The sequence below is a fragment of the Sycon ciliatum genome, chromosome 5, assembly GCF_964019385.1.
Source record: "Sycon ciliatum chromosome 5, ocSycCili1.1, whole genome shotgun sequence".
NCBI lineage: Eukaryota > Metazoa > Porifera > Calcarea > Leucosolenida > Sycettidae > Sycon > Sycon ciliatum.
Window position 1 is genome coordinate 34564953 of NC_088647.1, and position 17322 is coordinate 34582274.

At 46.3% G+C, this 17322-nt stretch overlaps 1 protein-coding gene across 1 annotated transcript in view; it reads left to right on the plus strand.

Moving 5' to 3' along the window:
• The first annotated feature begins 106 nt into the window (after nucleotides 1–106).
• LOC135818453 (cell adhesion molecule Dscam1-like) overlaps nucleotides 107–17322 on the plus strand; it is a 28288-nt gene continuing 11072 nt past the window's right edge. Inside the window, exons 1-5 of the mRNA XM_065331837.1 lie at nucleotides 107–293; nucleotides 1776–1872; nucleotides 12236–12640; nucleotides 13724–13999; nucleotides 16326–16640. Coding sequence (XP_065187909.1) covers nucleotides 237–293; nucleotides 1776–1872; nucleotides 12236–12640; nucleotides 13724–13999; nucleotides 16326–16640 — 1150 coding nt within the window. The 5' untranslated portion in view covers nucleotides 107–236. The remainder of the gene's footprint in view (nucleotides 294–1775; nucleotides 1873–12235; nucleotides 12641–13723; nucleotides 14000–16325; nucleotides 16641–17322) is intronic.

The window sequence follows — 17322 nt, forward strand, 5'->3', positions numbered from 1 at the left end:
CATGATTGTAATGAGTGAGACTGTGAGTGGATCTCCGCGTCACGAAACGCAACATGCATCACGATGTCCAGTTTGCCGAAATGAAATGCGCTTGTCCAGGCAACGCGCAAGTCACTCAGTTCCGTTTCTCTGTAATTCCGGCTAGCTGTCATCTCGACCCTAGCTCAAACTATATACGCGGACTATGCAACAACGGCCGCCAGCTGAAGGAGGAGGTTGTCACCCGCATATTGATAATGCCAACATCTGAGCAGTCAACTCCCTGTCTAGAGGATACGAACGGGATTATGTTGGTAAGAAAAACCCTAACTACTTAGAAGCTGCGGCGAACTTGGTAATTTGAAAATGATTTGAAACATTCCGCCAATCCACACTGTGCTCTTGGCCCACATTCACAAAACCATAGCGAGGAATTTCGTTCTTGGTGTGCTATAGCATATCCTCCAGACACCTGTTTCGCTCATTGAGAGCTCTTCAGTGGGGGCAGATAACGAATGGATAGTGGATAAAGGAATATTTATAAATATTTATAGAGAAGTACTGCAGCTTTGCTCTGTCTACCTAAAAGTTTGGCATACCTACAAAAGGTCATGGTATTCAAATTTCTAAAAATATGTCAGTACTTGGTATTTCCTATGGCTCTCGCACTAAACTGCGGGAAAAACGGATTCACAGAATGTGCCAAATGCCATAATATTTGTTCTTTCATCATGATTATGTTAGCGACACACCCTAATCTGTGATGGAGTACCTGACTTCAGTTGGGGAGGGAAAGGCAGTGAGGGGGAGTAGCTGACCATTCTTTCTGCTCTGTCCAATGTTTTGAAACGAGAGGTCTAACACTGCCTCAGTAAAACGGTCAGAATTGACTTGGCCTTAGTATGGGCTACCATACTTACAACGAACAGGATATGGATGGAGCTAAGATGTTGCGCCATCGGCAGTAATTAGTGAAGAAAGTGTTTGCTCCATACGCTGGAGCTAGCGCTTCCTGCCGACTGACTTGACACTTGATTGACCTACGACTGAGCCAGGAGCACACGAGAAGCCCTTTAAACTTTCCACTCGGCAAACCTGCAAGAAAGCACCACTCCCTGCTCGATCAATATTGTTTCGGGGAATTCACACCTCATCAGTTGAGCTTCTGTATGTTGAGCAGGGAGTGGTGCTTTCTTGCAGGTTTGCCCAGTGGAAAGTTCGACGGGCTTCTCATGAGCTCCAGAAAAAGTCGTGAATCAGTAATCCATAGATATGGAATGTTCAAGCAACAAACTGCATAATAACAACAAAAATACGTGAGCACGATGATATTATTATCATGAATGAAAAATATTGTATTCAGTTCTCGTGAGACTTTCATCAGAGAAAAATCGTCTCAGCAATGATGACAACTAAGGAGAACATTGAAAATATGTAACGTTTGTTGGTGCGTGCGCGAGCGCGCATGTGTGTGTGTGTGTGTGTGTGTGTGTGTGTGTGTGTGTGTGTGTGTGTGTGTGTGTTCATGATCAATGAGGGGTTTCCAACTGCACAGCTGTGCGAAATATAGCAGAACTCCTGTTGGCCGCTAACCTGCGGAGTGTGCTGTGTACCGTACTGAACCGACCTATCGGTCGGCCCCTCGTATGAGGGGACGTATGACCATCTTACGGCAATGTTCAGGACAGGACAGATGTGTCCATGTCTATATGCATGTTTTTCTGTGTGTCTACATGTATGTGAGCGCATGTGTTGGGTATGTGGTATGTGTGCATATCTGTATACTTCTCGTGCAGTACACAACATTAATCAAAGGTCAACATTTTGCCCAACATATCTTCTCAGTGTTGATCTTGCTGGGAATGATATTGGCAGTGCAGAGCCAGCATGAAAGTAAGTACATGATTGCAAATGTTTAAATAGAGACTTAGTCGGAGGGAAACATATCAGCACACGAAGAGACGAAGCTAGTTGAAAATCTGATGAGGCCTTTCGTACCATTACCCTTCAAAATCAGTACATGGTGATAATGTGACGAAGCACAACGATGTCAATTTACACAGCATATTGGCGGAAAAATTGTGATGAAACGTACACAGGCTGAATGATAGCGTGAGTTGCGCCAAAGAGTACACGCACTATAACAAGGAGGTGGGAAGTCAAAATAGCACTAGCTTCCTAACAAACTCCTTCTGTCTACACAGCTCAGGCTGTAGCTTGGCAATGTAAACAGCCTCTAGCACATCTAGGTGACATTTGCTTCGCGCTCGTACGTGAATCCTCAAGTGCTCTGGAACATTCTTACATACTACGTACTGTTGTGTGAATCACGCTGGTTGGGTTCACACTTGCTAGTACTCGGGATAGGGGTAGTCTGCGCTACCTGATCCGAAGGGCTCCTGGTCGGTGTCCGTGCAACTTGGCATTGTTGTAGTAGCCGAGCACTGCGGCGAGCGCTGGTTGTTGTCTGCACCTTCTTGGAGCCGACACGCTGTATGATGGTTGAAGCGGTGATAGTTGGCTTTGTCAGGACTGTTGCCAGTGCCTTCTGTTTGGGCGGTCTTCCTCTCCAGGGTAAGACGTATTTTTGAAGTAGTCGACACCTGGTGTCTAGACCATTCCTATTATCATGTATTACAGTCTATGCACAATTGAGTCACCGTGTATACATCGGTATGCTGTGCTTAGTAAAATTCTAGCCTGGTCGTTCTTCAGCACCCTACAGCACTGCACCTTATTTTACAGAGTGTAAGCAGCACTTGAGCCGCAACCAGATGTTTTGTCCCAATATCCAGACATCTACAGTACAGTCCATTCAGAAAAAGATGGATTTCTAGCATTTGGCCATAAAATGGGTCAAACTGTGAGTTTTTTTAGAATTTTTTTCTGCAATCTCCTGTGGAATCCTCTTCCAATAATGTTTCTGAAGTTTTTGTCCAAAAGCAAGCCATAACAAGAATAGGATTTCGGCCCGGTGTTGCCCTAAAAGCACTGAATTGGGAAAAACCATAAAAATTCAGGTCGTTTGACCCCGCCTACAACAGTGCATTGTGTGGCTTTTGGGCCCTTTTTCAAATTTCAAATTTCACAGCACTGCACTGTGTACGATGAAATCACGAAAAATCGCCAAATAAGGGAGCTCGCCAGAGCCAGGACCCATCTTTTTTATAAATGGACTGTAGCCTGTGTATCACTGTCAATTTGACCATCGTAGTATAAACAACACCAACTCTTGTTGGTGGAATTATTGGTCTTTAAAGTGAGGCCTATGCTTGAAAACAATACGGTACACTTGTTTTCAAAGCTCAGTTGCTAGGCAACAGCAAAATCGCTTTCCCTTTTTCTTTTCACAACGTGTTTGTCACCTAGTGGTTTTCAATGCTGTGACTCGTCAAATTTATTTTTCTTCACGTCACTTCAACACATAATCCCGGTGCAGTATCTCTCAAGTTCTTATCTTTGTAGTGACAGTCTCTTTGTTTTTTTCCATCATTCCTTGTAGTATTTTGGGAAGAAGGCAACGAAAACATTCAATACTTATGACACATGTCCCAAATAGCTGGTGGTGCATTTTAGTGTAGATGCATACGTAGACAATACATTTTTGTAATGATTGAAACAAAATTAAATTGCAAGAAAGGGCCGATGGCCGGCGGGGGCATTCAGTCGGGGGCTTCTTCTGATTCCTAGCTTGTTGGAACTTTTCCAAAGTTTCTATGACGACATGCACTCATGTGCAAGGCCACACAACATGCCGTGTGGTCGTTCGTTCCTGACACTTTAGAGAAACAGAGGGTTCATAACACAGTTATTTGATTCAGCACTGCCCATTAAAGTCTAAGATTGCCTGTAGCAGCACTGAACTTTTCTTTGTAGTATAGAGAATGTAGCATTCGATGCATTTTATTTTTCATCATTCCTATTATTGAAGGTCCCCGGTTCGAGTCCTGGTGGTGACAGTCAATTTTTTCTTCGGACTTTCCAGTTTGCATCTTTCACTCTAACCAGTGAATACCCTATTATTGTCCTTCACATTACATTTCCATCATAGTTATTTCCTTGTCCATCACCACTTTCTCTAGAATGTGTTCGTAACATCTCAATAAAACCTTCGTAAAATGCCGCTTCAGCTGGTTCTCTTTATTGCAATCATTAAACTGTTTTCACTTTGAAGCCTTTCCAAACAAAGCAATGAACAATACAATTATTATTATTGTTATTACGAACACACTCATGGCCAAGGCCAATCAAGGAGGAGGTGAGGGCGATTAGCCAGCCATGGCAAAACAAAAAACAAAAAAAGACAACAATAAAAAAAGAGATTGAGCTGCAAATCAAGTTGTATTATTAGGTTTACGGGAAATGGTCGGAGAGATCATGAACAAAGGTAGACATGTTTTCACATGATTTCAGTTTCTGGGGAAACGAGTCCCAGAGACCAATAGAGAAGTAAAGTTTCACGTAAAATTTGACGTGTTTTACGTGAGTTGACTGTCCCGCACGTAAGTTCATGACGTGGGTTTTTGGAAGTTTCGCTTGGTTATCCCGATCTAATTTGTGTGAGTTTCCGGAGTTTTATCGAGTTTTTTGGAAGATTTAATATTTGTGCGAACTAAACCCGAATCCTGCCAAGCAAAAATTCGCGTCACGTCGCACGTGTAACTTAACCTCTAAAAAGTTACACATAACGTGAGATTTGCACCGCGTTTTGAAAAAAGGCAAAAACGTGTAACTTAACCTCTCTATAAGCTAATGAAAATAGGCGAGCGACTCATTGAGTTATTTCTTGAAATAGGGAATCTTAGTGAATTACGACTTGACGAAGAAGAGTTAAACCAGTTAAGCACAGTTTGAATATGCATTGGGGCCTTCAGCAGTTTTATCTGATGGATAAATCTACAGCAGAGTCTGTTAATTATGGTTTGTAAAGGACAGGTTTTGCATTGGGAATACAGAATTGTTGATGTGGTGTCAAGTGGGCAGCGAAATATCGCTCTCAAAATCCTGTGATGCATTAGTTCAAGCCGCGTAAGCATTCCTGCTTCAGCACTGCACTACACAATGCTACAGTATAAAATGATGGGTAAGATATAGGAGGCGTAGAAAGCCCGACGACATACTAGTTGTAAATGGCCCATGGGACTGTATAGAACACCAACAGCCGAACCTGTCCGGCGCTCGAGATACTCCAGATGGTGGGACCAACTCATCCCTGAGTCAAGGATGGCTCCAAGGTGTTTGTGGTGGCTTACAATTGGGATGGGCGTCCGGTCGTCAGGGAAGTGGAATAGGTACTGATCGATGTAGGAAAGATCAGAGCACGGATGAGGTGGAATGCACAATATGACAGTCTTTCCAGCATCAGGTCGAAGTTTTGCTGGTAGGAGTTGTTCTAATGTCTGTGAAGAAGGAGGTGCTATCAGCGTCAGCAATGGATGGGATAGTCCACTCTGGATTGTTCGAGGTGCCAAATGCTACGAACTGCTCGTTGAAAACATTTGCAATGTCAGTAGGTGACGTAAACGTTTCATTCTGAACAGTTAGTTGCGTTGTGGACTGTCGCTGGTTGGGTGGTGAACGTACTGATCGGATAAAGGTGTGTAGCGTTGGACGTGATGTTGGCGCTGTGGCCTGTGAGTACAGTGTAAGGGAGTTAGCGTGAGGACGGTGCTCTGAGCGGGAGAGATTGTGGGTGTTGTTCCGTTCTGTCTTGTATCTGGCCTGATTTGCGGGTGTTGGGAATTTTTTTGTACAGACTGAATGCATCACGCTTGCGTTTGATCTGAGCTCGCAGGGCTGCTGTCAGCCAGGGAGGTTGGGAAAGTTGTGGGTGATTAGATGTCTGGCGGATGCGGCGCATAGGAACGTACGACGATATTGTGTTCATCAGTATATGGTTGAGTAAATCCACTGAATGGGATGGGTTACCAAGAGGAATCTGGAGCTCGCTGAACCAATCGATAGTCGATAAGCACTGGCCAACGAGAGACCACTCTTCGCAGGCTCGGAGGGATGTATCGAAGGAAAATAAAGTTGAACTGACTTTGTTCGTCAGGGATGGCAACAATTTGTGTGTCTCGCTGACCTTGCATTTGGAGTCTGGCGAGGACAATGTCGTGGTCGGAGGTACCCAGCGGTGCGGCGGTTGAGAGGTTCGAAAGAAGTAGTGCGTTGTTGGATAACCAGGTCTAACACACTGGAATGACCACTGTGTTGGAGTAATGTGTGGGAAAGATAACGAGCTGTGATAGGGAGAGCATTTGATGCCCAAGACAATGCCCAAGGCGCAGAGCTCGGACCCGGCCTCCGCTACTAGCTCTGAGCTTTCGACTTCCGACGTAATGGCTCAACTGTTGACGACTCTGCAGCAACCACAGCAAGCCCATGAACTAAACACCGCCGCGCAGTCTGCCTCCACTGCGCATCTTCTGCAGCAGATCACGGCAACGGTCTCGGGCCTGGTTCAAGCCGCACCAGCGCAGGCTCCGGCGCGCACGCCGCCGCTGCCGAATTTTCGTTCCCTGAACGATTCAGACGATGCTGACGCCTGGTTCACCATGGCCGACCGTGTCCTCACTGGTCATAGTATCGCACCCGATCGCTTCGCGCTAGCCATAGCTCCTCACCTCACTGGCAAGGCTTTGGCAGCATACAACGCGATGTCAGCAAATGACACCACGGACTTTGCTCTCGTCCGTACTGCCGTGCTTCGCCGGTTCCATGTCGATGCGAAGCACTATAGGAAAAAGTTTCGTTCCGACACTCTAGGTGAGAGTACCTCGTACGTGGATCTGGGTACGCGTCTGACCGATATTTTCAATAAATGGATGGCTGCTGAGAATGCTGGCGATGTCGCTGCTGTACGCGACGTTCTGGTACGAGAGCAGCTCATCGCTACATTGTCACAGGACGCACGTACCTTTGTGTTGGAGCACGAGGATAAATCTGCCTTGGACACAGCCAAGCTAGTGGATACGTACGTCAGTGCTCGCCCTCCACCAGTCCAAGGCGTCTCAGCAGTTTCTTCTGGGTATGGCAAACCCCGATCTGCCCAACCAGCCCGTACCTGTGACTTCTGTGGTGGTCCACATCACGCACGTTCGATATGTCCAGCCAGGGAGAAGTCGTGCTCTGCATGCGGCAAAACAGGCCATTATGCCAAAGTATGTCGTACCACTAAGCGCCGCACAGGCAGGGTTGACCAGTGCGACCAGTTGGATGAGCCACCAGAGTGTACACTGCCTGCTTCGGTGTCTGCCTCTACGCTGTCTGCTTTGGACGTGACTTCTCTGTTCCTGGGTGCCGTTTCATCCTCAGGCAAAGCATGGTACGTTGATGTGAACGTCAATGACTCCTCGATCCGCTTCAAAGTGGACACTGGCGCGGAGGTCACAGTAATTTCCAGTGCAATCTACGAGTGCATGACGGTTCGACCACCGTCAACAATGTGCCATAGTGGATTGTTCAGCGCTACGAAATGACCAGCTAAGAACACTCGGTCAGTTTTCAGCCACGCTTACGCGCCCCGGCCAGCCACCAATGACAGCGCCAGTTTACGTTGCACAGGGCCTGCGCCACAGCCTTCTCAGTTGCCGGGCGTCTGAACGCCTTGGACTGGTGAAGCGTCTCTTTGACACATCCGAACCGACGCTGCCACAAACCGATCCTGACACAGCACCAATGCTGCTAGTTTCGTCTGACTCCTCCGTTCACCCCCCCCCCCCCCCCCCCCCTGTGGTGCAGCAGGAGTCCTCTAATGAGCAATCTTCAAATCGTCTCCCGGATGATCTCTCTAGCACTATGCCTGATTGGGTTCTGCTCGAGTTTCCGCATCTATTTTCCGGCCTAAGGAGCATGACAGATGAATATCACATTGCTCTGACCTACAATGCCCGTCCTACTAGTATATACTCATCGCGCAATGTCTCTCTGCCACTGAGGGCCAAGGTACACCAAGAGCTACAGCGCATGGAGTCTATGGGAATAATTAAGCCCGTCTCTGGTCCCACTGACTGGTGCCATGCCATGGTTGTAGTGCTGAAGCCGGATAAGTTCGTGCGCGTCTGTGTGGGATATAAGCCACTCAACGCTTTCATCCGTCGGGAATTACATCAACTCCCGACCGTCGACGAAACGCTGGCCCAACTGGAGGGTTCCACAGTGTTCACCAAGTTAGATGCCAACTCTGGGTTTTGGAAAATCCCACTCAGTGAAGCATCCCAGTCCCTGACAACATTCATCTCGCCATTCGGCCGGTTTGCATTTACTAAACTGCCGTTTGGTATTTCGTCCGCGCCAGAAGTGTTTCAGCGCCGCATGAGTACCATTCTTCAGGACGTACCCGGTGTGGCCAGCATGATAGACGATGCTCTAGTTGGTGGTACAGACCAGGCTGAGCATGACGAATGTCTCCGCATTGCCCTGCAACGGATCTCAGATGCTGGCATGGCACTGAACCCGCGCAAGTGCCAGTTCTCCACGGATTCTCTCTCGTTCCTCGGTGTCCGTATCCAAAATGGCCTCATCACGCTGGACCCTGGAAAGGTTTCTGGTACTGGAAAGCGACATTTCCAGTACCCAAGTGTGTGTCATCACTCCGTCGCTTCCTCGGCATGGTCAATCAGCTAGGCAAGTTTTGGCCACGGGTCGCAGAGTTGACTGAACCATTGCGCGTGCTTCTGTACAAGAAATCGTCTTGGGTCTGGGACTCACCCCAACAGAGTGCATTTGAAGGCATCGTCACGGAGCTCTCACAAGCCCCAGCGCTACTCCCGTATTCTACCCGCTATGATACGAAGGTCTCTGCCGATGCGTCTGCCTACGGCATTGGAGCTGTTCTCTTCCAGCGCCGCTCACCAGCAGCCGACTGGCAGCCGGTCGCATGTGCCTCTCGTTCACTGTCACTGGCCGAGCTGAATTATGCACAGATTGAGAAGGAGGCTCTCGCACTAACGTGGTGTTGCGAGCGCTTCTCTCACTACCTTCTTGGTTTACCGGTATTCAGCATCGAGACGGACCACAAGCCATTGGTCCCACTCTTCAATACGAAGCTGCTGTACTCTCTGCCAGCTCGAATCCTGCACTTTCAGCTGCGCATGGCCAGGCTTGCCTACAATGTTATTCATGTGCCTGGCAAATATCTGTATTCCGCCGACGCCTTGTCACGGGCTCCAGAACTGTGTTCCGCCAGTCGCCCAGCTGCCGACACTGAGCTCCAGGAAGACGCGGAAGCGTATGCTCAGGTCACGCTTTCCGCAGTCGAGCAGCTGGACGCATCACTGGCTTCGATTGGTGAAGCACAAGCTGCCGATTCAGTATGTTAGCAGCTGCTAACGCTCATCACCGATGGTTGGCCTCCCTCATCCAAGCCACTCTCACCAGACATAAGAGTATTCTGGCCGCTACAACATGAGCTCACCATCACCTCGGGCATCATCCTACGAGGTCAGCGCATATACATTCCGCCAGCATTGCACAGTGATATGTTAGCGCTGATCCACACCGGTCATCAAGGCGAAGTACGATGCAAACTGCGCGCTGCCAGTTCTGTTTGGTGGCCAGGCCTCGCAACAGAAATCTCTAAGTTGGTTACCAACTGCCTCCAGTGCGCAGAGCATCGTCTGCAGCCAGTTGAGTCACTCATGGCCACCGCCACTCCTGAACGGCCCTGGCACACGATTGGTGTGGATTTCTTCCAGCATAATCGCACCAACTGATTGGTCGTGGTCGATTACTACTCTCGTTACCCTGAGGTCATCACCATGTCGTCTACCACCGCTAATAAACTCGTGGACACACTTCACTCGCTTTTCAGCCGCCATGGTGTTCCTGCTGTAGTTCGCTCTGACAATGGCCCGCAATTTGCTTCGGAGGAGTTCCGCACGTTCAGCCGTCAACTCAATTTCCAGCACGTCACCAGCAGTCCACATTCCCCGCAGAGTAATGGAGAAGCCGAGCGCATGGTCCGTACAGTCAAGGACATGCTCAAGAAGAACGCCACCACAAGGCAGTGGTATGATGCTCTACTTGCCTATAGAGCTTCTGCCCTGCCACACTGTCGCTATAGTCCTGCCGAATTGCTGATGGGACGCAAAGTCAAAACCCCGCACCCTCAGCTGCCATCGCAACTTCTGCCTGATGCTGTCAATCACGACGCATTTCAAGCTGCTGATGCACAGCAGAAAGCCAAGTCTACCCGGCAATACGACCTCCGGCACCGCACTCGTGACCTCCCTCCTCTGGTACCGGGTGACACTGTCACGTCTGCCGCCGGCCCCTCGAAGGGGAAGGCAACAGTGATCGCAGTTGCTCCAGAGCCGAAGTCACTCGTCATCGGAACGCAGTCCGGTGCTGTTGTTCGACGCAACCGCCGCCACCTGCGAAAGCATCCTAATGCTTGACAGTGACTGTTTCTTGCCGCTCTCAGTATCTATTGACTCTCAGTATCTGTATCTGTCTTACTTCTTTCTTCTTGTATCTGCTATATTCTGTCTGTCCAAGTCTGTCGACTCTCTCTCTATTTCACTCTCTTGTCTTCCATCCAGGCTGTTTGTATAGTTTTGTCTTCTCGCTCCTTTTTCTCCCTCGCTCGCTGAAGAGGGAGATGTTGTGTATGCACTACCGTATTTATGTATGTACTCTTATGGACTGCTCTGTTCATGTATGATGCTTCCCTGCCCTGTGCTGCATCTTCTGTGTTCTATGTATGTAACTCACATGTCTTATTATGCATTCGTGTTGTACCCTGCACGCACTACGCTCCGTATGCGTGCCTTGCACATATCCGTGTCCTACCTAACTAGGATTCTATGCGTATGCATATGGACACTCTCGCGATCCCCGTCTCTGTACTGCCTTCTTTGTACCAACGCTTATCCTTGTAGTTTTATTAGTTTCCTTTGCCTTTTGTCCTTGTTCATGCAAGATAACAGAACAACATAACAGGGACTACTTTCACAAAAAGGATGCACAGCTCTCAAAACTGCATCCGCATCCTACAACTTTTCCATAAAAAAAATGGAAGCTGACATAATGCCAGGATGGACTAATAAAAGAAAATATGTGAACAATAATTCATAAAACTCGGATGTTGAGCCATAAATAAATGTAAAAGAGAAAAGGACATATGGATACGAGTTTAGAGTAACTCTCCATCACTGTAACATGATACTATATACAGTCAGAAAGTGCAATAACTAGGCACAAAACTGACAGAGTACTGAGACATTCGACGTCCTGACACCTAACTTTAACACATCTCCGTAGCGCTAACCGACAGCCTTCCAACTTGGAAGGTTCAAGGTTATGGAAAGACCAAAGAGGGGACGGCAAGCGCAGCGAAAACGAGCAAAAGCTACAGTCCCAACGGAACAAAGAATGTCGATTGTTACTGGACGATGACGAGACCAGTACGATATTTGACAAAGCGGTCTAACTACAATTCGAAGCAGCAAAGCAGCACACCACCCAACTTGTACTCTGTCAGTTTTGTGCCTAGTTATTTCACTTTCTGACTGTATATAGTATCATGTTACAGTGACGGAGAGTTACTCTAAACTCGTATCCATATGTCCTTTTCTCTTTTACAATAATTCATAAACGTTCTTTTTTTCTTCGTTGGTCTTCAGTGAACTTACATCGAATAATGTACATGGGAAAGCAAACGGGAAAATATGCTCAAACTATGAGTTCAGTGAAGGTTACATAGTGACTGCAGTAAAAACAAGGGTAGAAGGGTGATTGTATTGTCACAATGGTGTGAGATCCGTGAGGACTGATGAAAATAATACTGAGCGAGGGCATGAAAATCTAAGTCTGTCAATCTACATCCTCTTGTATTCTTTTTCTTACAATGAGTGCCACTTTGTATGATGGTAGTCCAGGCCATATATATAGTGCTTTTATGTCTTTGTTCACTATTAATGAATACAAAAATTAAATTGCTAGAAAGGGCCGATGGCCAGCGGAGGCAATCATGGACTTCGTCTGATTCCTAGCTTGTTGGAACTCTTCCAAAGTTGCTCTGACGCCATGCAGTCATGTGCAAAGTCACACAACATGATAGTTATTTGGGGCCCAGAAAAGCTGGAGACTCGTTGCTAGGCAACAGTAATAGCAGTTGCCGAGTATCATGCAATACAGCCCGTACGTTAGCATTCGTTGCCACTTTACGGCAACGTGACAGTTAATACTTCCACATAGTTTCTATGAAAGTCATCATTTTTTTTGCTCACATTGTGTGCGTTTGTTGTTGCAGACTGTAAAAATGGATATGTTGGGTTTAGAAAAGAACCGATTGGGTATATTAACTATCAAGGACCAAGAGATTTTTACATTGTGCCTGACACGTCATCGGCAAGTCTTCCTACTTTGACGTGTTTGATCATATGTGGCACAATTCATTCAATTGGGCCCATTGACCCACCCCTGTCGACAGCTTTCTGGTACTTCAACAACGCACCTGTTCAAGACAATCCATTGTTCAGGATTGAACGCCATTATCACGACGAGCGGCAGTCATCAGTAGAAAAGGATATAACATACACCAGAAAGCTCCACTGGCCAACAACTATCACTCAGTCAATGATAGGAACGTATGAATGCAGCTTTCGGCAGGGAGAAAAACTGTATCAGAGGAACACTCTAACTTTACACGTTGCCGGTGAGTAATGCATATGTTACTAGTCATGTACAGAGAATCATTTCTGTATGCAAAACTGGCAATACTACTGTTTTATTCCCGTAGCTATGCAGAAGACGCTACTTCAGTAACGTCTGGCGCTAGCCAGGGTCCACACAGCTTTAATTTTGTGTTTGTTTGTTTGTGCGTGTCACGCCTGGTGCTATCCCGTATCTGTCCCATACCGTACCGTACCATCAAAGACAGCTGGCCACAAACAGCTGGCCACAATATTCAAATAGGGCTTTCAAATGCAAGATTATAACGTGAAGCAACTTGGAAGAATGAGTATGAATGCAAAGTGTTTCAGGTAATTCATGTAGGGCGATTGTGCAGGTTCGAATCCCAGGTTATGCCTTGAAAAAATAGGAGAATTGAAACATTTATAACATCCCTATGCTCTTTTGAATAGGTCATCTAGGCGGTAGACGTTGTCGTATTACCCTCGTCCGTACCTGTCCCGTACCGTACCGTACCATCAAAAACGGCTGGACACAAACAGCTGGCCACAATATTCAAATGGGGCTTTCAAATGCAAGATCATAACTTGAAGCAACTTGGAAGAATGAGTATGCATGCGAAGTGTAGCGGGGGATGCATGCAGGGGGATAGTGCGGGTTCGAATCCCAGGTTATGTCTTAAAAGAAAATAGGAGAAATCAAAATTTTGTAACATCCATTATGCATTTTTTTACCTAGGTCCTGAAGGCAAAACAAGCATAGCATAGGGCCCTGAGTTTCCAAGCTCTCTCGCTACTGCTGCAGGAAAAATATGAGTATTATATTTGCAAAGGTCCTTGGTTCGAGTTTTCGTGGTGCATCTTTAATTAAAGGCAATGTTTTGGTTTAAAACGCCCCTATTTCTTTGTAATTAAGTTCAACAGCTCTTCCCTGTGCTTATTTTCGTTCAAGCACACCTTGTCAATTTCTTTTAGCTATTTCAGATGTGCCATTCCCGCTTCTACCACCCCACCTATCCCTACACCTACCCCATTGTTCTTGTTATACGAGGACAGTCTGTAGTGGTGAAGGTTCCTTGCTTCCTCCCTGTTTGCGTTTTTTATAGAAAAACCATACATTGCCTTCATCAGTGGATCCATGACTATCGTGTCCACATCATGGCAGGTGGGATTAATTGCCTTGGTGTGCAGAGCAAACGGCACGGGACCATTGAATATGACGTGGACTAAGAATGGAAGAATACTACCAGCATATAATGGTGCAAATGGTTGGACACGCAAGCTAGGTGATTACCTAACTGTGGACGACTCAGCGATATATACTTGTACAGTATCAACACCCTTTGGAACTGCTTCAAAACAACTGAACATCCTAGTACAAGGTACGGTTTGAGAATAATAATGTTTTTTCATGTACTCCAGTAGCTAGGCGAAAGACTTTAAAAGTAACATCTGGCGCTAGCCAGGGTCTACACAGCTTTAATTCGGTGTTTGTTTGTGGCTGACGACAGCATGCCTGGCACTATCTCGCATACGCCCCGTACCGTACCATCAAAGATAGCTCACCTTATTCAAGGGCTTTCAACTGCAAGATCATAACGAGAAGCAACTTGGAAGAATGTGTATGATGCGAAGTGTATCGGGGGAATGCATGCAGGGCGATAGGTTTGAATCCCATATTAGGCCAAGCCAAAGAATACACTTCATGACCACCCATTTTTCTTCAGAAAAAAATGGGGAGGGGGTGGATTTTTATTTTATCATTGTAAAAGACAGCTGGCCACCATAATTAAACAGGGGTTTCAACTGCAAGATCATAACGTGAAGCAACTTGGAATCATGCGTATGCATGTGAAGTGTATCGGGGGAATACATGCAGGGCGATAGTGCGGTTCGAATCCCATGTTAGGCAAAGCCAAGAAATACAATGTCATGTACTTTATGATTATCCTGTGTTACGGAAAGAAATGGGGAGGGTGGATGTATTTCTACTTCGAAGTATTTTTATCATTGTATTGCAAAAACGTTTCCAGGAGTTCGAATAACATGCACGATGACCTAGGCAAAGAAGCATGGCGAGGTCAATGACCTTACAAGCTCTCTTGGTTTTTTTGCGGGGAAGGAAGCCAACATGTTAACCCAGTCTCAGGCTGCGTTTACACGGAGACGAAACAAAACGAAATGGAACGAAACGGAACAAAAACGGACTGGCCTCGAATCGTTTTCAAACCCTTTACACGAGAACGGCAAATCGTTTTGAACCGTTTACACGAAAACGGAAAACGGGTGATCAGGCTGGAGTTAGCACGTGGTGGCTTGGCGCAAGGGCGGGAAGTGACACGTTAGTGGGAGTTGGTACGTGCTGGTGGGCGCAAGGGTCGGGTATTTGCCGCGAAATATAATCCGTGCGGAATGGTTTCCATGACCGGCGCTCCGTTTCCAATCATTTTCACTGTTTTCACCGTTTACACGAGAACGAAAACGTTTTGAAAACGTTTCAAAACGTTTCAAAACACTTTGAAGTGCGTTTCCATTCCATTGCGTTTAGTTATCGTTTTTGGGCGTTGTCGTGTAAACAATAGTAGTAAACGAAACGATTTCTTTCCGTTTAGGTCGTACTTCGTTGCCGTGTAAACGCAAATCATTTTCAATCGTTGTGTGAACGCAACCTCAGTGACACCTTGTGACCAATTTTGATGAGATTATTAGTTTCCCTTGGGTGAAATCGGCCAGCATTCTTGGGCTTTTAGAAAACCTTCAGCCATAGGGTGCTCCCTAGCGACAGTTTCTAGCCTTCATTTGCAACAAGAGGGCGTCAAAGCCAAGGAGCCCTCGCTATGCTTTGTTTTTACCTACGTCGTCATGTGTGTTGTTCGAACTAATAGAAATGTCATGAAGTTGATTGCTCCAACGAGGAGCACACGCTTCTTGCCGAACTTGACACTTGACCGACTCACGACTTCCTTTCGGACCACACGAGGAGCACGTCGCACCTTCCGCTGGACAAAGCTGAAAGAAAGCACCGCTCCCTGCTCAATACGCAGTGTTTCAGGGAATTCACCCCTCATCAGTTGGGCTTGAGTAGGCTGAGGAAGAATGTGCCTGAAAAGCACCACTTATATACTGCTCTCCAGGCGAAACCATCACCAGGGATACAAACTTAGTTACTTACAGTCCATTTCAAAAAGATTTACAATCAGGTTTTAGTCTTAAAAAGTATGACGATAAGGAAAATTTGGACAACAAAGTACATAGAATGCCTTATTAGGACACGGTAAATTGTTCTGTGAAGGTTTCGGAACAATTGGACTAGCCGTTAAGGAGTCAGAATTTCAGCCAGGTTTCCGGCCTTTTCCCATGGTTTACAATTTGCCCTGTATCGATTTTTTATCCAAACGCACGATTTATCCTTTCCTTTTTGGCCTTGTGGTTATGAATGCTGTCTGCTGACCATGAGGTTGTGAGTTCAAATCCCAAACTATCTTCAAGTCAAACTTGTTTCATTGTTTTGGTGATCAGGCTGGTAGATGTACAAAACTACAAGCCAAAGAAGTTGGCTGCGACTTGTATTGTTGTTGGAGCTCGCGTTTCCTGCCGAACTAATAATTACTTACCTGTAACTCCAAAATCACATGACCTGCCTTCTATGGGCATTAAGCGCTCCTCTGCCAATGAAACACTCTTCTTGATTATTTCTTTCATTGACAGATATTCCCAGGTTTCTTATTGCCCCTAGACCGGCACGCATCGTCCAGTATTCACTAAGAGCAACTTCGGTCACTCTTAATCTTCAATCACCATCATACAAAGGAAATCTACCCGTCAAAACTTACAAAGTCATTTGTAAACCAGATACAGAGTACAGATCTTATGTGAAGGACACTGTTCAAAGTGTTCCACTCAATACTGTCACAATTTTTGGACTCCAACCAGCCACCAAGTATACCTGCTGGTATCATGCAGAAAATGCAGCTGGTCCAAGTGGTCCAAGTCCTAGACTAAGACTGGAGACTCCCGAATCACGTAAGCTCCTACTACATTTTATAACGTGCGTCAATCATTCAGTATTTAAATCATGATTATTTCTTCAGAGATGGAAGAATCATAGTTCTCCTGCTGTTCCTATCCAGTTCAATTTTTGACTATGTGTGAGTGAAAGTGTCAACTTAATGCTGGTGGGATATGTCCTGCCTTTGTTTTAAGTCAACCACACAACCCTTTTAAAAGGATCCTGACCCTTTTAAAGGATCCCCAAACTATATTCCTGCCATTTTAACATTCTTTATTCTGAACACTCACTCACATATTGGGCTCTTTGCCATTCAATACTGAGTCACCAAATTGCTGGGAATAACTCATCCTTAGGGTGAAACAGCAAGGCCGTCACAGCCGGGGCGGGTGGGGCGGCTGAGGCCTCCCCACTTTTTCGCCCGTTTTTTTGTTTTTTTGAGCACATTACAACAAAGCACAATGATCGCAGCTTAGCGCAAACGTGACAAATCCTTGTCCCCGATCGTGGTTTGTTGCAGAAAAAAGTCTTTCATTGCAGTTACACTGAAATGGCACCAAATGCCTGGAAATGCTTGCAGTTGGCTTCAATTTTTGAATTTTTTTTCCCAGGGGAGGGTAATGTTTGTCCCCGATCGTAGCGTCTCCTTTGTTTGTTGCAGAATCAAAAAGTCTTTCATTGTAGTTACCGTACACT